Source organism: Lepidochelys olivacea, assembly GCF_965140295.1.
Source record: "Lepidochelys olivacea isolate rLepOli2 genome assembly, chromosome: 24".
NCBI lineage: Eukaryota > Metazoa > Chordata > Testudines > Cheloniidae > Lepidochelys > Lepidochelys olivacea.
The window spans coordinates 11,376,851-11,398,327 of NC_140434.1; the positions used below are offsets into that span (position 1 = coordinate 11,376,851).

The 21,477-nt window shown below is 48.4% G+C and overlaps 1 protein-coding gene and 1 long non-coding RNA gene across 4 annotated transcripts in view; one reads left to right on the top strand and one right to left on the bottom strand.

Annotated features, from left to right (window-relative positions):
* CFAP45 (cilia and flagella associated protein 45) overlaps positions 1-21,477 on the bottom strand; it is a 62,023-nt gene that overhangs the window by 36,385 nt on the left and 4,161 nt on the right. For 2 of the 3 annotated variants that reach the window (XM_084614059.1, XM_084614058.1), the window contains exons 3-9: positions 15,559-15,701; positions 11,810-11,954; positions 4,667-4,837; positions 3,203-3,381; positions 2,834-2,963; positions 2,269-2,415; positions 1,521-1,634 (exon numbers count right to left, since the gene is read on the bottom strand). In XM_084614059.1, the coding sequence (XP_084470185.1) occupies positions 1,521-1,634; positions 2,269-2,415; positions 2,834-2,963; positions 3,203-3,381; positions 4,667-4,837; positions 11,810-11,954; positions 15,559-15,701 (1,029 nt within the window). The remainder of the gene's footprint in view (positions 1-1,520; positions 1,635-2,268; positions 2,416-2,833; positions 2,964-3,202; positions 3,382-4,666; positions 4,838-11,809; positions 11,955-15,558; positions 15,702-21,477) is intronic. The other variant, XM_084614060.1, reaches the window with a different exon arrangement.
* LOC311512721 lies at positions 6,157-11,281 on the top strand. Its single transcript, XR_014709544.1, has 2 exons — positions 6,157-7,240; positions 7,345-11,281. It is a non-coding gene; the product is annotated as an uncharacterized lncRNA (long non-coding RNA).

The window sequence follows — 21,477 nt, forward strand, 5'->3', positions numbered from 1 at the left end:
GGAGAGCACTGACTCCCACTGTGAGCAGAGCAAGGACCCTAGCCCCACACACCTGATGCGGGGCCCAGGACAGACAGCCCCTGTTGCTGCTCAGGACCTTGGGCTCCCTTTGTCTGGGTTACAGAGGAAACAGCTGGATTCTGTCCTGCCTCTTGCCCCACAGCACAGCATCCAGCTATGTGTATGCTCCTACTAGTGATGCAGGATGGACCCAGCCAGAGTGGCTGAGCATGGGCAGAGCCAGTGGTGCTGGACGTTACAGAAACCTTGTTAGACTTGGGATCTGAGCTGAACGGAGAGAAGAAAGATACAGAACAATGTGCTGGTGCCATCTGAGTTATGCTGGCACCCAGCTCACAGCCTCAGGGTCCTCATGGTCCTTCAGAGCCAGTGATCATCTATAGCAGGGGTAGTCAATACGCGGACTGTGGGCCAAATCCGGACTGCCAGATGCTTTTGAACAGACCCTGAAATTTTTTTTCTGACTTATTATCGTTGTTGTGTGTGGTTTTTTTAAAATTTTCTCTGGAGTGTGGATCTGGACTGTACCTTGACAAAAAATAGTCTATCCCTGATCTATAGGACGCTGCAGGCACCTCCTGAGCAAGGCAGGCTGCTGGGAGCGCATAACACAGGTTCTAGTGGGTCCACTGAGGGGCTGATAGGATCTCCAGAGCTGTGGGCTGGGGCCACCTGAGAAACCTGCCTCCTACCCCATTATGGCAGCAAGGCCTGGCTGTGCTCCTGAGGTTGCCTCTCCAGGACAAAGAGCAGAGCTTTCTCAGCTAGGTTACAGACCTGTGGACACAGGTTTCTCATGTCTCCCTTGCTTTGCTGTGAGACCCCCAAGAGGTATGTGAGGCAGCAGCATCATTCCTGGTCCCTTGCCAAGGCGAGGGATGGGGTGAGACCTCCTCCCAGGGCAGGGGAAGGGAAGGCTGCTCTACACCACAGTGCCTCAACAGGGCAACACAACTGGTTTAACAAGGTCCATTTCTCAGTGCGTTTCACTGAAATATTCCCCCTCCTCGCAGCAGCATGGGCTGAGTGATGGGCTCCTGGCAGGACAGCCAGCAGAGAAGAGAAGCTCCAGCTTCTCCATCTTATCTCTGTCCCAGCTGCCCTTGCTAGCCCCTTGCCAGCTCCAGCAAGGGGGACAGACATTCTGTGTGAAGGGAAGCTGCTAATTCCTTGGGGCTGGGGAACATGCTGCTCAATGCAAGTCTGTTAAGAGAATGCAGCATCTCCCCTGGCCCCTTGCTTGGCCCCTCCGCCCACTGGCTCTGGAGCGTGCAGATGTAATGCACTCTGACCAGGTGTCCTGGCCATGGGGTGCCGCCCACCCATGCCCCCTTCACCACTAGGGCTCTAGGGACTGGCCTGGCAAGAGGAACCATTCCCCTGCTACTCCCATTGGGTTTCTTGAGGTTTTGACATGGCTGGGATGGGATGGAAGCAGGGGAGAGAGAGGTAGGGAGGGAGACGGACTGGCATGGGGGCAGGCTTTGCGAGCATGTTACCTGCTCTGCTTGGTAATCCTGGGCCTTTTCCTGCATCGCCCTTAGACGTGCCGTCTCCATCTCCTTCTCCCGACGGATCTTCTCCTGTTCAGCCTCGAACTCTGCTTCCCGTGCCTGGGCCAGGCAAACAGCGCCGGGTCAATGAACTGCACCCGGGCTGTTAACAGTAACCCTTCCCCGTCGCCAACCCGTGCGAGTGCACAGCATAATACACACCCAGCGTCTCTGTCTTTTGCTCACACACACATCTCTGACCCCCTGTATAACACTGGCCAGAGAACTTCCCCCAAATAATTCCTAACACAGATATTTAGCTACACATCCAGACTCGTCAGTGATGGAGAATCCACCACGACCCTTAGTAAATTGTTCCCCTTCTTGTCTGGACTCCTTACAGGGGCCAGCATCTAGCTCTCCAGACATGCTCCCTCTGTTCTCAGCTGAACAATGCTCACGAGCAGAAAACGTGGTACATACAGATGTGTGTCTCTGCCTGTGGGATATGGACATCCATCAGCACAGATGGATCTCGCTGACAGATTCACAGATGTTAATGCCAGAAGGAACCATTATGATGATCTAGTCTCAAGTCCTGCATAGCACAGGCCAGAGAACCTCACCCAGTAATTTCTGCACCAGGCCCAGAACTCCTGGCTAAACTAGAGCAGAACCTTCATGGTGACATGCAGCTCAATTTACTGGGCAGGAATGCCACCTGGTCTCTTGTCCCCCTGCCCACAGAACATACTATTTTCTGCTTCTGGTACTGCAGCACCCGCTGGTCAGCCATCCTCTCCTGTGCCAGCTGCTCCTCCTTACGCTGCTGGTTTTCATCATTGATACGTTTAATCTCAGCCTGAATTTTCATCTTCTGCTCATGTCTGTGCTCCATGTCCTGAGAAAGGTACAAGACAAGGTGGCCATGAGAGAGGGACCCCAGGAAGATGGCCCCAGCCCCGGCCCATTCTTGCTTTGGCATTTGCCTGGAGCCTTCCTGGTACCATGCACCAGGAGGGACAGAGGGGCCAGCTACTGGGCTGGGGTTGAAGAGCCCACTTTCCAATTGCTCACTTTCCAAGTGGGCTCCTTGTCTGCTTCCCATAGTCCTCAACCGTGAGGAGATTAACTAGCTCTGGGCTGCCCCTTCCCCGGGCCCCAGGGGATACTAGAGAGCCGGAGTCTGAGTCTCCTCTCACATGCGCTGGGTTGGCAGCAGAGCTCCTCCTCACTTACACCGCTGGGAGCAAGAGAAGAGTGGTTGGACGGGCTCAGAATCAATCTCTGACACCTCACCTTACATATATCTCTCTTACCCTCAGGTCTTCCATCTGCATTTGCTCCAGATAATCCAGCATCTCCTGGGCCTCCTGATCCCGCTGCTCCGCCTTCATAGCCCTCTCCTCTTGGTTCTTCTCTATCTGCTTGATGATATGTTGCCTCCCTCTGAGAACAGGACACAACAATGTCTCTGGCAGGGAGACATGAGTGGCCCATCATATTGTCCCCGGCACAAATGTCTGCAAAACCTGCCTTGAGGGCTGCTATGCTGGCCATGCCCCATGGCCACACAGGCAGGTATCCCTGGGTGCCTGTCACCTTGCACTGGAAGTGGGAAGTGCTGGGAGAAGGGCTGCACTATGACTAGCTCTGCCCAGTGCTGGGGGAGGGGCATTCCTGCTCACCTGATCTGCTCCTCCTTCCTCTTCTGCTCCAGCTCCTCCTGCATCTTGGTGGCTTTCTGCCTCTCCACCTCCATCATCTGGTCCAGGCGCTTCTCCTCCTCCTCCAGCTCCTTCTCAATCAGCTGTTTCTCCAGCATCTGTGCATCGCGGATCGCCTGGCACTTTGCGTTCAGGATCATCTGTGGGGACATAGGGGTGACAGTGGACGAGAAGCTGGATATGAGTCAGCAGTGTGCCCTTCTTACCAAGAAGGGCAATGGCATTTTGGGATGTATAAGTAGGGGCATAGCGAGCAGATCGAGGGACGTGATCGTCCCCCTCTATTCGACATTGGTGAGGCCTCATCTGGTGTACTGTGTCGAGTTTTGGGCCCCACACTACAAGAAGGATGTGGAGAAATTGGAGAGAATCCAGCGAAGGGCAACAAAAATGATTAGGGGTCTGGAACACATGACTTATGAGGAGAGGCTGAGGGAACTGGGATTGTTTAGTCTGCAGAAGAGAAGAATGAGGGGAGATTTGATAGCTGCTTTCAACTACCTGAGAGGTGGTTCCAGAGAGGATGGTTCTAGACTATTCTCAGTGGTAGAAGAGGACAGGACAAGGAGTAATGGTCTCAAGTTGCAGTGGGGGAGGTTTAGGTTGGATATTAGGAAAAACTTTTTCACTAGGAGGGTGGTGAAACACTGGAATGCGTTACCTAGGGAGGTGGTAGAATCTCCTTCCTTAGAAGTTTTTAAGGTCAGGCTTGACAAAGCCCTGGCTGGGATGATTTAGTTGGGGATTGGTCCTGCTTTGAGCAGGGGGTTGGACAGATGACCTCCTGAGGTCCCTTCCAACCCTGATATTCTATGACAAAGAACCACACTGGCTCAACCTTGCACACGGGGGAGGAGAAGGGAGAGACAGTTCAAGGAGAAAGAAACAGACCATGATCTATCTAGTGGTTAGAGCAAAGAATTAGCTCTATTCTCAGCTATACCACTGACTCACCGTGTGCCCTCGGGCAGGTCACTTAACTTTTCTGCACCCAGGTTTCCTCACATCTGAGTACAGCAAGGACTGCATGGCACAGGAGGCTGGTAATGACCCAAAGAGCTTCCCCCCCACAGGTAACCAGTTCATATCCAGCCCAGGTCAGTAGTGACCGTAAGTCCTTGCTATCAGATGGCTGGCCAGTGGTACCATGTGGAATGAGTCTTGGTCCCACTCCTCGTAGACAAGTCATGATCTGCACCATCACAGCAGGCACCTTCACTGACAGCTATCGCACAGGGGCCAAGAAGACTCAGCTTCCCTCTCCCTGTACAGGGTCCCTCCAGGGAAAGGCTGAGCTTGCCCTGCTTTGGATAAACCTGGCTCTGAGTGCCATGGGTCAGTGGGTACCGCACTGACCTGCTTCACAGAAGGGCCTAGTTATTGGGGAGAGGGGCAGACTGCAGAGCAGAGAGCCCGGGACCCCACCTCGCTGAGCTCCTTGACCTCGTCCTCCTGCTCCATGCGCATCCTGTTGGCCCGCTGCAGCAGGTACTGGGCTCGTTCCTTGGCCTCCTCCTCCAGGTCACTCAGCTTCTCCTTTTTCTTCTGCACTATCCCCTTCAGCTTCATGACGTTCTTGCGCTCATTCACCCCAGCCTGGAGGGGAAAGGCAGGCTGCTGACAGAGGGATCCCCACACCACATTCCTGGCGCTGAAGAGACTGGCTGACCCTCGCTCCAGAGTGCTGTCACAAGCCAGATTCGTCTGGGCCAGCACCACCATGACACCATATCTGGGTGGGGTTGACCTGAACTGTGGGGAGTGCTGGGCCTGCCTGGGGGGTGCTTCAGGGAGGCAGCAGTGCTGAGGAAGACGCACGAATCCTATCGTCTCCGAGACAGGAGAGCTGCCTGGAACCATGGGCTCTGTGATATACCCCCTCATCCTGTGTTCATGAGCCAGCGGCTTTGTACAGAAGGCTCCTTCCTGCATGGGATCCCTGAGTTTGGTAGCAACCACCCAAGCCCATTAAATGAGCCACTCTCTCCACTGCCAGAACTTCCTGAGATTGTAGCACTGCTGTCTCCCCACCCCACAGGGGGTGAGGATTCTCACTGGGATATGAACTGTGGGGACTGGCTGATCCCTACACCCCTCCATCAGAGCCTGGGCTTGCTCCCTTGGGTCCCAGTGTAGGGTACAAGTTCCACGTCTCTGCTGCTAGGAGCATTTGGGTGGAGAGCTCTTTCCAGATCTCTGCCAATTGCTAGAAGTCACCAGAGGTCACTCTGGAGCACAATGACCCTTCTCCCCTGACAGGGAAGCAGTTTGGGGTTAGCAGCATAAACAGTTCGCTGGCCCATAGACATGAGCTTGTCCAGGGGCTTCCTCTGTAAAGCCCTACATGATTTGGGGCCTGGCTGGTCACAAACCCCACCCCCTCCTTGCAGTCTGCACCCCACTGTGACACTCTGTACCTCGGGGGAAGACCCTACACCCCCACGTTCATCTTTCTAAAATGATGGTGTGGTATCCAATGCAAACTTTGTCATGTTGGGTGTCTTCACAAGGCTCATAATGCACCGAGCATAGTTGTTATAGTAAGGTGTCAAGGTTCCTTCCCCACTCTGAACTCTAGGGTACAGATGTGGGGACCTGCATGAAAGACCCCCTAAGCTTATTCTTACCAGCTTAGGTTAAAAACTTCCACAAGGTACAAACTTTGCCTTGTCCTTGAACCTTATGCTGCCACCACCAAGCGTGTTAAAGAAAGAACAGGGAAAGAGCACACTTGGAGACATCTTCCCCCCAAGCCCTACACCCCCTTTCCTGGGGAAGGCTTGATAAAAATCCTCACCAATTTGCATAGGTGAACAAAGACCCAAACCCTTGGATCTTAAGAACAATGAAAAAGCAATCAGGATCTTAAAAGAAGAATTTTAATTAAAGAAAAAATAAAAGAATCACCTCTGTAAAATCAGGATGGTAACTACCTTACAGGGTAATCAGATTCAAAACACAGAGAATCCTTCTAGGCAAAACCTTAAGTGACAAAAACACACAAAAACAGGAATATACATTCCATTCAGCACAGCTTATTTACCAGCCATTTAAACAAAAGGAAACCTAACGCATTTCTAGCTAGATTACTTATAAACAAGTTCTAATACACCATTCCTGTTCTGTTCCCGGCAAAAGCATCACACAGACAGACAGACAGACCCTTTGTTCCCCCCCTCCAGCTTTGAAAGTATCTGTCTCCTCATTGGTCATTTTGGTCAGCTGCCAGCGAGGTTATCTTAGCTTCTTAACCCTTTACAGGTGAAAGCGTTTTGCCTCTGACCAGGAGGGATTTTATAGTTCTGTATACAGAACGGTGGTGACCCTTCCCTTTATATTTATGACATAAGGTTACGGGGGGGATATTTTGGGGGGAAGACGTTTCCAAGTGGGCTCTTTCCCTGTTCTTTGTTTAACACGCTTGGTGGTGCCAGCATAGGGTTCAAGGACAAGGCAAAGTTTGTACCCTGTGGAAGTTTTTAACCTAAGTTGTAAGAAAAAGCTTAGGGGGTCTTTCATGCAGGTCCCCACATCTGTACCCTAGAGTTCAGAGTGGGGAAGGAACCTTGACAGTTAAAATTTCATGTATATAGTTATGAGGCTGAAAATGCACCCTCATGGCTAAAAGCAAGCCCATGCAAAAACTCTCCAAGAACAGAGAGGCAGTTCATGCCTCGTCAGGGCATGCATGGGACAAACCCAGCCCAGCCTCACAGGAACAAAGGGCACTGGCCTGCGCATCAACAAAAGAATCTGTTATACCCGTGAGGGAGTCACCCCCTTCCTTTGGGCATTTTTGGGACTGCAATGAGGTAATGCTCACCTGACTCTGAAGGGGGGAGGGAGGAAGCCAAGAGGGAAGAAAGGACATGATAAAAGGGAGAGACATTTTCCATGCTCATTCTCACTCTTCCACCTACATCTGCAGACACCACCACCACCAACTGAAGTGCTGATCAAAGGGGCGAGCCTGACTGAAAAGTAACCAGCCAGCCTGTGGTGAGAAGCATCTAAGTTTTTAAGGACACTGAAAGTGTTCAGATCAGCTTAGAATGTGTTTTGCTTTTATGTCATTTGACCAAATCTGACTTGTTATGCTTTAGAAAAGAAAAGGAGGCAGCCAGGGAAGAAGCTGCACACAGAAGGGCCATGCAAGACAGAGAGAGAGAGAGAGAGCAGGAAGAAAGAGAGCGAGAGTGAAAACATCAACTGGACCTGCTAGAGAAGCAGAACCAGAACCAGCTGACCTCAATGACTCCCGTCACTCCAAAAATTCACAAATGGGAACACTTCTGTCCTGCATACAGTGAGGACAATGATATTGCTGAATATCTGACTACCTTCAAAAGGCTGTGTGTAATACATGAAATCCTTGATAAGAGTTCCTACCCTGATTACAAAATTAACTGGTAAAGCTGAAAATGTATTCAATGGAATGCCTATTGACGATGCTTTAGACTATTGTAAATTTAAAGATACTGTTTTGCAAAGTTTTCAGATTACCCCTGGAACATAGAGTTAAATTTAGGAATCTTAAAAGGGATATTGGTATGAGTAATGGGGAATATGTAAGCAAAATGGAAGATTTGTTGAGAAAATGGGTGAGGGGTAAGGAGGTGGCAAGTTTTGAGGGAATGTTGGATCTTGCTGCTCAAGAGCATTTCCTAAGCATATGTGAGGCTGATGTGAAGCAGTGTCTATGGGACAAAGATATCAAGTCTGTGGATGAGAGAGCTTTTTTTGCTGATGCCTTTGAGCAGACTCAGAAGTCTATTGAGGGCAGGCTCCAGAAAGAGGGGTTTAAAACTGGTGGGAAGGGAGAATCCCATTTTGCCCCTGGGAAGAGAGAAGGGGGCTGGGAGCCTAAACAGTCTCTTACCCAAAAACATTCCTCTACTGACAGGTTTCAGAGTAGCAGCCATGTTAGTCTCTATCTGCAAACAGAAAAGGAGTACTTGTGGCAACTTAGAGACTAAAAAATTTATTTGAGCATAAGCTTTCGTGAGCTACAACTCACTTCATCGGATGCATGCAGTGGTAACTCTCATCCCAAATCTCCTGTAAAAGCAGAAGAGCCCAGAAGGTGCGATCAGTGTAATTACACTGATCACCTGAGCAATAGATGCCCTGTGCTAGGAGGAAGCAGGCAAACAATAGCTCATGTTAGTTCTGCTGTCCTCAACACAGAAACCCCCCAAGCAATGGAAACCTATTATACTTGTTCTGTGAGGTTAGTCTCTGCAGAACCAGATATGGAGCATGTTAAGTCTGTCTGTCCAAACTGATGGCAGGGAATACTTGGAGCAGAGGGATACAGGGGCCCAGATCTCTCTGTTTAAGTAGAGTGTGGTCCTAAAGGCCACTATGTTGCCTGGCCAAATGGGAGAGACTGTGGGGGTGCGTGAAAGCAGATTCCTCATACCACTAGCTAAAATCCATTGGTTTGGAAAGTGTTTTGACTGTGGGGGTAATGGAACACCTCCTATTTGACCTGCTCCTTGGTAATGATTTTTTTCTGTGTAGCTCAGGTTAAAGTATTTGCCTGTAGCAGGAGGGAGTGTTATGCTGGGACCCGTGAGGGGAAGGGGGAAGGTCTCAGGAACTGCTGAGAGAATGGGAAAGAGTCTCCTTGATACTTCTGCAGCTGGGGGAAGCAGTGTGCTTCCTGGTGGGAGGGTGGTTGAGACCAACTCCTGCACTGCAGCTGGAGGCAACACCACATCAGGAAGGGATGGGAGTGTAATACCTGCCAGAGAGAGAATTGTTCAGGTTGTTAGTTGCTAGCAGGTCGCAGCTGAACCAGAGGCAAAACCAGCTCAAGGGAGCAGAGAGCAATGTGTCCAGAGGAGAGCCCAGAGAAGGGGCAGGAGATCTCAGAAACCACTGAGGTGGGTGAGGATTCCTGTGACTCTGTAACACAGGGAAGCAGGGTGCTTCCAAGTATGGGAGAGGCTGAGACTAGCTCCTTTCCAGCAGAAGGCAACATGTCCTCAGGCACAGGGGCAGGAGAGGTGCTGTCAGTGATTAAGGAAACTGTCCCAGTTGTTAGCTGACAGAGTTCTGCAGCTGAAGGAAGGGGCCCAGAGGAGGAAACTGGGGAAGGAATAGTGCGGGTAAAGGAATGTCTCCTCACTAGTCACTTGGGGCAGGATGCCCAAGACACTAGGAGGATGGCTGGGTCAGCATCTGTGCACCCAGGCACTCAGCCTGTGACCCAGGTTTTGAGAAGGAACTGTGTCACTGACCTCCTGGAGGGGAGCAGTCACACAGCTGACTTCTCAGGGACAGAGACAGGGGTGATGGAGGGTATCCCAATCCAAGTCCCAGTTTTTCAGGATGCTATTCCTGATAAGAAAAGGAGTACTTGTGGCACCTTTGAGACTAACAAGTTTATTTGAGCATAAGCTTTCGTGAGCTACAGCTCACTTCATCGGATGCATCTTGTATTCCTGATAAGTTTTTGGAAAGTAACTGTGTCTCTTTACATCAAGATGCAGCTCCAACGCCTGTAACAACAGAGGAGTTGAGACCAGGAAATTGCGAGGTGGTTGTCTGCCAGAATACAGACGACCCAACTCACCGAAGTGGGGGTGCTTTCCCCCAGGCTGGTGAGACACAGAGAGCAGTTAAGGGAAAGCTGCTGGGAAAGGTTGAATCTGATCAAAGGGTAAATACACCTAGCCCAGAGAGCACAGATCACAGCCCTCCCGGGGGCAGGGAAGGACTCAGTGCTGGGAGGGGGAAACACAGGGTAACCCCAAAAGGGGAGCTCTATTACCTACATATGTACAGTCCTGTGGTTGGGAGACAGCTCCCCAAAGGGCCTTCGAGGACCTAGACCCTTATCTTGCCAGACCTTGAGATACCAAAATGCCAGAAACATGATTAAATTAAGAGCCCACACAAAGGGAAACACTGGAGGGAAAAAAGCCAGTGACTAATTACATGGGAGAGAGTCAAAGGACACCATGGGTAATGAACAAACTAACCTCAAACTACACTAACTGAACAGAGGGCATGGTATCATAAAGATACTTGTAAACACCCATCTGTGATAAATATTTGGGTATTAATGTTAAGTTTTGGGGATAAGAATTTCAACACAGATGTTAAACCTTATGATAACGCTACTTTTCAATTAATACCTGTAAACAGGTTTAAAGCTTATCACAGCAGAGAAACCATTTTAAAAAAAACCTCCTGGTTTGCTGTGTGTGACTGGGAAAACTGAGGCATGCTGCCTCATGGCCTTAATGGCAGGACGCCAAGAGAACTATAACAAACTGCCTTCGAGAAAGTTTACTGCAAGAGGGTTAATCACTGAATAACAGGGGAGGTGTGATGCTCTGTAACCTGGGGAAACACCCTACACCCCCATGTTCATCTTTATAAAATGATTGTTTGGTATCCAATGCAAAGTTTGTCATGTTGGGTGTCTTCGGAAAGCTCCTAATACACTGAGCATGGTTGTTATAGTGATGTTATAGTAATTGTTGCAGTAATGTTATAGTAAGGTTATAGGTTATAATTTCATACATAGGTATGAGGGACATAGGACATAGTTATGAGGCTGAAAATGTATCCTCATGGCTTAAAGCAAGCCCATGCAAAAAGTCTCCAAAAACAGAGGCAGTTCACGCCTTGTCAGGGCATAAATGGGACAACCCCAGCCCAGCCTCACAGGAACAATGGACACTGGCTTAGGCAGCAATGATAGAATCTGTTAGACCCTTGAGGCAATCACCCCCTTCCTTTGGGTAGTTTGGGACTGCAATGAGGTAATGCGCACCTGACTCTGAAGGGGGTGAGGGGAGCAAAGTCCAGATGAAATGCTGATCAAAGGGGCGAACCTGACTGAAAAGTAACCAGCCAGCCTGTGGTGAGAAGCATCAAAGTTTTTAAGGACATTGAAAGTGTTCAGATCAGCTTAGAATGCGTTTTGCTTTTATTTCATTTGACCAAATCTGACTTGTTATGCTTTGACTTATAATCACTTAAAATCAATCTTTATAGTTAATAAATCTGTTTATCCTACCTGAAGCAGTGTGTTTGGTTTGCAGTCTCAGAGGCTCCACTGGGATAAGAAGCCTGGTACATATTAATTTCTTTGTTAAATTGATGAACTTATATAAGTTTGCAACATCCAGTGGGCATAACTGGACACTGCAAGACTGAGGTTCCCAGGGTTGTGTCTAGATATGGGCTAGTATCATTCGCTTGCAAGTAGCTGGGAGCAGCTGATATGCCAGAGGCTGTGCATGAACGGCCCAGGAGTGGGGTTCTCACCGCAGAGCAGGGTAAGGCTGGCTCCCAGAGTCAAGGATGGGAGTGGCCTTTACCGGCCTAGCAGATCAATGGTCCAGACAACACCAGAGGGGAATGTCACACCCCCCTCCCCCTCTGTCTAGCCCAATGACCTCTGGCAGGCAACAGCTGGACCCAGCACACCACGAATGCCTGGGGTGGCTGCCTTTCCCCAGCAAGTCAACCCTACATGGCCATTTCAAACAGCATCATGGAATCTGCCTACAAACCAGCTGACAAAAGGAAGCAACAGGAGACACATACTATAACAGCTTCCTTCTCTGCCTTGAGGGCTGCTATCCTGGCCTCACGCTCCTCCTTGGTCAGTACTCGGGATGCGGTCTTAATGCGGTGGAAATCCTCTGGGCTCATAATGAGGGATTCTCCTGATGGGTCCTCTGCAGGAACACTGGCAGAACAAGTGAGCAGGGCACAGAGAGCAGAGTCACTGACATAGATTCTCCCTACCCCACACTTCGCACACACTTCCCCATAACCACATCAGCCTGGGCAATGTCTGGTGGTTTCCTGTGTGGAGAACAGACCCTGTGGTGCTGCCTGCAATAAGGGTTACCGGATCCATGGAAGGACCATGAGGGATTTGGGTGTAAAGTCACTGGCACTGCCTTTGGCCCAATGCCTATTTCATTATTTATACGAAGTGGAACACCTTCACCAGGAGATATGGAGAGTCTGGCTCCAGAACACCCCATAGCCCTGTGATTAGGGCACTCACCTGAGAGGTGAGAAACCCTTGTTCAAATCTGTTCTCCTCATCAGGCAAAGGGGGAAATTGAATCAGGGTCTCCCACACCCAGGTGGGTTCATAATCGCTGCACTGAAGGGTATGGGGGAGTTCCTCCTTGTCCCCTCTCCCTGGCCAGTTTGTGTAGTTAGGCATTCTTAGAGCACACAGATCAGAGCAGGCCCTGCAGGCAGGATAGGTTTGAGGATCACATTAGGAAATAGGCAGACACCCAAACCCCCATGGGAGTAGTATCCATGCCTCGAGGCAAAAACTTAAGTGCCTTGGGGACTTTTACAATGAACATGTAGGTGTCTACAGGGTTAGGGAGCAGCTGAGCAGGGATTTGGTGAACTGCCGTGGTACCCAAATCTGGACCTTTGTGTATATGGGCCAAAGTGCCTGGGCATAGTCTAGTGTGGGGAGTAGGCAATGGTGCTTCAGGAGAAGCACTGTCAGATTAGTGGGGAAGGAAGATCCCCAAACCCCAGTGAGAGCAGCATGATGCTATCACATGCTGGGCAAACTGACCTCACTCCAAGAGTGACGGTGTTTAGACATGTTCAGTGATACTGTGTAAGTGCAGAAAATCAAAGACTCCCCTTCATGCGACTCCAGTGCAAACATTGAAACCATCAAACACATCATAATGCAGAACTCCAAATACGGATTCAAAGGTGAACTGGGTGATATCCACAATGTCACAGAGCAGGCCTTGAAATGGCTTATCGACCTGCAAGTGCATCTACAGAATGTTGCTCTGCAGATCCCATATATGCACATGAGAGAGAGGGGCAGCACAAAGACAATCATGACTAAGCCAAAGCCTATAGGCCAGCTTTCCTCCAGGGACTGGATTTGATCCATATGGAGTTTGGATAGAAGCACATGGTACCGAACAGCACAAGGTGCATCTGTGACAGCATGATGCCAACAGGTCATTTCCTGTGGACTCCCCATAAGTTTGACTGGAATCACAAAAACACTACGTGTGGAGCTATTTAGCCCCTGATAAAAGAAGTTCAAAACATTTCAGAGTCGGACTTGAATTTCCCAACTTTTTGTGAAAGCAGCTCAACTGTCATCCTGGTGCTTTCACCAGTTTCAGTGGGACATGATCATCTTCACTGCCTGTCCTCAACAGCAGGTCAGCACTGCTGTGCACTGTCAAACAGCTGTTGTCCTCCACTGTAGTAGTAGGATTTTGTGTTTGTATTTTGTATAATTTTAAATAAAAAATAATAATGTAGCATGCATTAAATGTATTGATGTATGATTCAATCATATTCTGCCAGCCACCCTTTCTGAAAGCAGAAAGGAATGGGCTAGTGTGCCATTGGTAAAGATGCATTAGCCAAAATCTTGTGTCCGAAGCTAATTTCAAGGCAGTGACAGACTTTTAGGATCACCACTTTGTTGTAGGTTTAGCATTTTAAAATAAGTAAAAAAATGCAATGATCAACCTAGCTGTCCACTAGATTGATCTGGACTCTGGACTGGTAACTATAACATTGACTGGCAGGACAGTGTGTGTGTGTATTTGAATGCATATGCTAATTGTTGTATATCCAATAAACATGGCGTATTGCCTTTTCCCCTGAAAAAGATTCCGTGTACTTCTTATAAGCATAACACCACCCCAGTGATGTTTGCATTTCAGAAATGGATGATGTAATCCCTGTGCCTAGTTTGTATGGCAGTTTGTTGAGATTTCAAAGTGTATTGAGTCTCTAGGGAAAGAAGATACCAGGAAAATATAAGGACACTCTCCTAACCAGGAAACAGAAAACACCAGTATGCTGCACACATTGCTGACAAATGACCCTTAAAGGGTTAATATCTTTATAGAAGGCAGTGTAGTTTCCTGTAATGAGAACAGAATGAGGAAGCAGAAGCAACTGAATTCTAGTCCAGGTTCTGCAGCTGACTCACTGCGTGACCTAGGGGAAGCTGACTGTGCCCCCATTTTCCCAGTTGTAAAATGTGGATAATATGGGTCTAGTTCCTGGGGGAGTTCTAAGAAATAAATGACTCTGTGTATTACTCAGATACCATGGTGATGGGCGCGGTATAAGAACTCGAATAGAAGAGAATGTGTAAGGCACTTTGAAGATGTTCCGTGCTAAGTATTTAATAATTATTAGTAGTATTATTATATGTTGCCTTTCATCCACCCACATAAATAGTGATACCTGCTGAACGATTTCTTCAAAGAGAGCAGCAGCAGACAGGATTCCAGAAACACTTCAAAGAATGGTTAATAGTAATAATAATAATATCATTGCTGTACTCAGAACCTTTCATCCCACAGGATCCAAAACAGCCACCTTGTCAAATGAGACATTAACCTAAGTGCCTCGGTGTTTGGTTGCCCAGTCTGAGACATCTTGGGCCTGATTTTCAGGCACTCCCATTGACTTCTGTTGGCGCTCTGGCTGCTCAGCATCTCTAGAAGTCAGCTCTCCGGGGTCTCAAACCGGGTGCCCAAAAAATTGGAGTGCTCAGCATCAGTAGCCACCTTTGAAAACGTTAACCAGAGTGCCTTGGATCATTTCACCTACCACAAAAATGAACCCACCTCTGGAGTGAGATGTGATGGCTGTTTAACAATGCACAGTAACATTACACAACAGTTCAAGCCAGGAGGTGAAGAAGCCTGCATGAAGTTAAAACTGCAGGGAAAATTTAGGGAGGCAGAAAGTAATTGTCCTGGCCAAATACCAATTCAGACAATAGCCCTATTCTTGCAAAGTGCTGCAGGTTCTTTAATGAGTAATCATGGCCCTTCTTTTACATTTCAGTCCTGCTTAGAAAACATTCCTGGAGCAATCCACAGCCCTGTCTGCTGGATGTTGACAATGCACTATTTTCTGTACTTAGGCTGCCTTTCACACATAGGGGGACATATGGGACAGTGTTTGACCAATCACTGCTTATGTCTTGAAGGTGCTCTGTGCTGCTCCTGCCCTGCATATACTATTGACTGAACAAGAGGGGCCTGTAATGTGGCCACTGAGGAAGGGAACTTTATAGAGCAGGGTGCTAACAGTGCTCTCTGACCGGCTCTCAGGAGGAGTCATTCCCCTCCACAGTGCGTAACTCACTTCACACCTCAGACCAGACATTCCAGGGGATTGCCACTTGCTTCATCTACAGGAGACTACACAGTAAGGGCTAGCCTAGCACTGTAGCACTTTCATGGGACAGGCATGCAGCCCCATGGGGTCCCTAACACAACCTCAAAGCAGAGGCTCAGGTGCTGGCTTACACGAGATCACGGATGAGGTCCCTGGTGATGAGGCGGATGGTCTCAGGTTTGTGGCCCCAGCCACAGGCAGAGGGTGATTTCTGGACAGTCTGCACATCCCGTAGGATCACTAGGGGGCTGCCAGAGCATGATCGCTGCAGGTTCTGAAAGAAAGAAAGAAAGAAAGAAAGAAAGAAAGAAAGAAAGAAGTGGGGTCTTCTCAGGGTTGCTCATTGCTCCCCGCACAACACACACCTTTGGAATCCTGATGTGTCTCTCCCCTGGCTCCTGTGCATGGCTGTACCATTGTGTGAGCACTAACCCCCAAGCACTAACTTACCACAGAACATTCATGACCCTTTCTAGCAAACATCCTGACAGACTACTGGGTCAGGGAACTGGAGCTGAAGCTTTTCACCTGGTTCTAATCCAGGCCAAACACCCAGCCCCTTTCTAGCCCCAGTCACCAGAACCTGAAGGATATTCTCTCCTAACAGCTGTTTAGGTGCCAGCATCAGCCCTAGTCCATGAACATTTGGCTGAACTGAGCTGACATTGTTCACAATCCACCTGCCTAATGCCCCAGAAATAGCCGTACTTACTCTGATTGGGGCCTGGCAGAAGCAAAAAGCTAAAAGCAGAAAGGAGTGACGACAAGGTTTGGATTCTGTAGGAGCCAAGCATCCAGCCCCTGTCATAGACACTGGATCCTGCAGAACAGATTAATTCAGCCCTAGAAATGAACCTTCCAAAGAATAACTTTCCCTAAAGCTGGTCCTGTCCCCATTCATTTGAGCTGACATTGCCACCTAGTGAACAATCCAGCACACTCCAGGGGTGATTCAGCTAGACCAGCCTGAAGGCACTTGTGCTGTCTTCTAATACAAAAACATGTATCAGTACAAGCGGTTTGCTAATGCACCATGGAGGTAAAAAGTTCAAATGCACAAACCCAAGAAACTGAAAGGTGATGGTCTCCAGAACAATGTTAACGGAGCCATGCAGCACTCCTGGAGATCAGAGATGGACTGTGGTGCTGGGACAGACCCAGTGCAGAATGGTCCCGGGGTGGCGAATGCAGCATACTGAATAGTGCTGCGTCTGTAGTACCTCAAAGCTCTTTGCACACCTGGACTAATTAATCCCATGAGACAAAGCAAACCTTATTACACCCATTTTACAGATGGGGGAAACAGACCCAGAGTGGTCAGACTGGGTCCTGTGACACATGCCTAGAAATAGATGTGCAATGTGGCTAAGATAAATGCTGCTCTAGGGATTGTAACTTTGGATCATCCTGATTTGTCTGTGTCAGAATTCTCAAGATTAATATAATCTACTTGTCAATATAGCGTCTAAGTGGCAAATGATGAAATAACAGTGTTAGCACTGAATTACCTACCCTTTAACACAAAGAAAACAGTGTCATTTATTCCAGTCTGTGACTGAGTCAGCCAGTCCCACAGTTCCTCTTGATCCCACAGAACTCAGAGTGGCTGTGTTTACTCTGTGCTGTCACACATATCAAGGAACTCAATTAATGCTACAGTGATTACTACACTAATCTCCCTGCTGAAAAACAATATCTGCCTGGAGGCTTGTGTGATATCAGATCATAAACCTGTCTAGAGCTCTTCTGGCACTAGTCTGGCCTTTAATACAGCAAGTCCCAGACTTCAGGCCAATGCTCATTCCCCAGCTAAAGCTGGACTCCTCCTCCTTGTGGATCAGGGTGCCTCTTGAGAAGCCTGAAGTGTGAAAGGGCTGTTACTGTTCATTTAACCACATTTTCTACCTCTGCTTTCCTAACTCAGAAATGGCCAAAAGGGTTTTACTCGATCTTCTCTGAAAGAATCATCTTGGGAGTGAGGCAGAAATAGGAAGTTTTAGCCCAAAACAGCCATTTTGGATAAAAGAATGGAACACGTCCTTCACAAGTTGCTAGAGTGCAGCAATCAGCACTTACGGGACTGGGAGCCAGCAGCCACTCCTGGCTTATACAGCTCTTCCCCTTGTGACTGAATAAAGATGTTCTCAATCTGTGTTGACTAAGTAGCTACTAAAGCCTTGCCTTCTCTGCTAGAAAGGAGTATATAGCACATGAGCTATCCCACGGGGAAAACCCAGTGAAGACAAGGCACTAGTTTCACTGGGAGGTAAGCCCCAGGAGTGGGTACACTGCTGACCTCACGTAGTTTACTTGATGGTAAAACTAAAGGCCCAGATCCACAGAGGGACTTAGGCATGGCAACACCAAGCTTTGCAACACCTAACTTTTAGACTTCTAGAAAATCACTGGAATAAACAATGTGATCCACAAAGTCTGACTTAGGCACCGCTACAATGAACTGGTGCCTTACACTGTGACTCACAAAAACCAGCATGTTAGGCGGGGTACCACCTAAGCTTGCCGACAAGATGGGCATGTCCTAGCCCCCTGCCCCTCAGAGTTCAGCCCCTACATCTGGGCTGCAAGGGAAGTGCCTCTCTCTGCTTGGGATCCAGAGCCGGGAACTCCTCTCGTGGAGTCAGATGGCTTAGGTGCCTCAGCTGTTTCTTATGAGAATGAGTAAGGGTCTCCCTAACTATGCACACAATGGCTAGGGTTGAGGGAGAAAGGCAACCACTCTTATAATCTTTAGCCCAGTGGTCAGGGTACTCACCCAGTATATGGGAGACCCTTGGTCAATTCCCCCTCTGCCTGATGAGACAAAGCGATTTGAACAAGGATTCCCCACCTCTCAGGTGAATGTCCTAACCACCGGACTGTGGAATGACTGTTGCTCTGTGTCTGCCCCAATTCATAACAAGATAAAATTCAATAACGATAAGTGCAAAGTACTTCACTTGGGAAAGAAAAATAAATGCAGAACTACAAAATGGGGAATAACTGGCTAGGAGATGGTGCCACTGCTGAAAAGGATCTGTGGTTATTGTGGATCACAAATTGAATACGAGTCAGCAATGGGATGCAGTAGTGAAAAAGTCTAATGTCATCTATGGTGTATTGACAGCAGGGTCATATGCAAGACATGAGAGGTGACTGCCCACTCTGCTCCGCACTGGTGAGGCCTCAGCTGGAGTAGTGTGTGCAGTCCTGGGTGCCACACACTAGGAAAGATGTGGACAAATTGGAGAGTCCGAGGAGAGCAACAAAAATGATAAAAAGATTTAGAAAATCTGACCTATGAGTAAGGTTAAAAAAACTGGGCATGTTTAGACTTGAGAAAAAACCACTGAGAACGCTTCACGACTGTGCACGTCATCCTTATACAGGGGCCATGCTAATCTTCTCTGTATTTTTCCTATTTTCGTATATGTGCTGCCGAAGCGAGAGGAACCTGATAACATACTTGAAGACTGTTAAGGGCTGTTATAAAGAGACTGGTAATCGATTGTTCTCCATGTCAACTGAAGATAAGGCAAGAACTAATGGGTTAATCTGTGGCAAGGAAAATTTAGGTTAGATATTGGGAAAAACATTCTAACTATATGGAGAGTTATGACGGGAAAAGGCTTCCGAGGGAGGTTGCAGAATCCTCGACATTGGAGGTTTTTAAGAACAGATTGGAAAAATACCTGTCAGGGATGGTCTAGGCTTACTTGGTCCTGCCTCAGCAATGGGGACTGGACTTGATGACTTCTCAAGGCCCCTTCCAGCCCTGTGCTCCTATGAGTCTATGAATATTTAATTATTGAGAATATTCAATTATTTCATTATAGTAGAACTATTTCAACAGGAGAGATCGTGGAACCCACATCAGAATATCCCATAGTTCAATGGCTAAGACACTTGAGAGGGGACATCCCTCCTCCTCCTATCTCCCCCCTCATATCTCCCACCAGGCTATAAAGCCATTCCCTCTCTCTGCCCCAATGACTATTTAATCCAAAATGGAATGGCTTTAACAGGAGAGATTGAGGAATACCCACATCAGACTATTACATAGCCCAGTGGTTAAGACACTCTCCTGAGAGACCTGAGACTGGCCCCTCTCCAGCCCTGTTTCAAATCCTTTCTCCACATCAGACAAAGTGGGGAATTGAACTTGGGTCTCCTACATCCTAGATGAGTGCTCCAATTAGTGGGCTAAAAGTTACAAGGGAGGAGGCAGCAGCAGCACCACCACCTTTTAGAAACCTAAACCACCTGACTCCAGGAGACAGATCCCCATCTGTGCATTGCTAAACAGACTTAGGTACTTCCTTGCTGTCTGGACTTCCATGAGAAGGGTGGGGCTTAGGACACACCCTTCTTGTCGGCATATCCCACTGGCTAGCTTAGGTGGCTCCTCGCCTAGCATGTTGGGAGCCTGTGGGCCTAATTCAGGCTTTGTGGATACCATTGTTCTTCCAGTGTTTCTAGGCACCTAACAATTAGGTATTGCAACACCTAAGTACCTTTGGGAATCTGGGTCTAGATGCCAAAGTCTGGGGTTGTGGATCAGGGCCAAGGTGCCTTGTCTTCATGGTGTTTTTACTTTGGGATAACTCACATGAATTAGTTAGCCTGAGCTTTAAAAAAAACAAAAACAAAAAACACCCCACACTTTTTTTTAATCAGTGAAAACAAGCAAGAAAGCCCAGAGTCATAACGAGACTTACGTGTTGCAATGCCTACATTTTAGGCATCCAGGAAATCACTGGAACAACCCATGGGACCTACAAAGTCCGAGTAAGGTGCTGGGATTCCCTATACAGTAACTCCTCACTTAAAGTCGTCCCGGTTAACTTGTTTCATTGTTACTTGCTGATCAATTAGGGAACATGCTCATTTAAAGTTGTGCAATGCTACTTTATAATGTCTTTGGCAGCCGCCTGCTTTGTCCACTGCTTGCAGGAAGAGCAGCCCATTGCAGCTAGCTGGTGGGGGCTTGGAACCAGGGTGGACTGGCAGCCCCCCCATCAGATCTCCGCTCCCCTAAGTTCCCTGTGCAGCAGCCGCCCAGCAGGCTATCAATTGCAGCAGTTCAGCTGTCCCTCCCCCCACTGCCATGTGCTGCTCCTGCCCTCTGCCTTGGAGCTGCTCTCCAGAGCCTCCTGCTTTCGGGGGGAGAGGGGGGCTAATGTCAGGGTGTCCACCTGCACCCCGCTTACCCCATCTCCATAGAGGGGGGGGACACACGACAGGGCTCAGGACAGAGGGATCTTCCTGGCAGCAGCTGCTGCTGTCTCAGCTTGCTGATTAACTTAACAAGGTAATGTACTTAAGAGTGGTGTTAGGTACTTAAAGGGGAAATGCACATCTCTCTCTTTCACACAAAGGGTGTGTGTCTCTGTCTGCCATGCTGTCTCCCCTCTCTCCATTTGTGCTGCTTTGCAGAGCGTGAGGCTACATTAACAACTAGTTACCCCTTGAGGGCTCAGCCAATTGCTAGTTCATCATTTAGCAGTAAGGCATTCCCTGGGAAATATCCCACCCTCTGACTCCACCGACTCAACCAAGCTTCACAATCATCATCGTGTACAGTATTAAATGGTTTGTTTAAAACAGAGAGAGAGAGAGAGTGTGTGTATGTGTGTTCGTTCTTTTGTCTGGCAAAAAAAAATTTCCCTGGAACCTAACCCCCGCTATTTACATTAATTCTTATAGGGAAATTGGATTTGCTTAACATCGTTTCACTTAAAGTTGCATTTTTCAGGAACATAACTACAACGTTAAGTGAGGAGTTACTGTACCACAAATGGGGAGAGACAGAGGCCTGAGAATGCGAGCCACAAAAGCAAACATGTTAGGCAGGGAATGTCCTAAACTAACCAATGGCTGTGTCATAAATATAAAGGGAAGGGTAAACCCTTTTGAAATCCCTCCTGGCCAGGGGAAAGCTCCTCTCACCTGTAAAGGGTTAAGAAGCTAAAGGTAACCTCGCTGGCACCTGACCAAAATGACCAATGAGGAGACAAGATACTTTCAAAAGCTGGGAGGAGGGAGAGAAACAA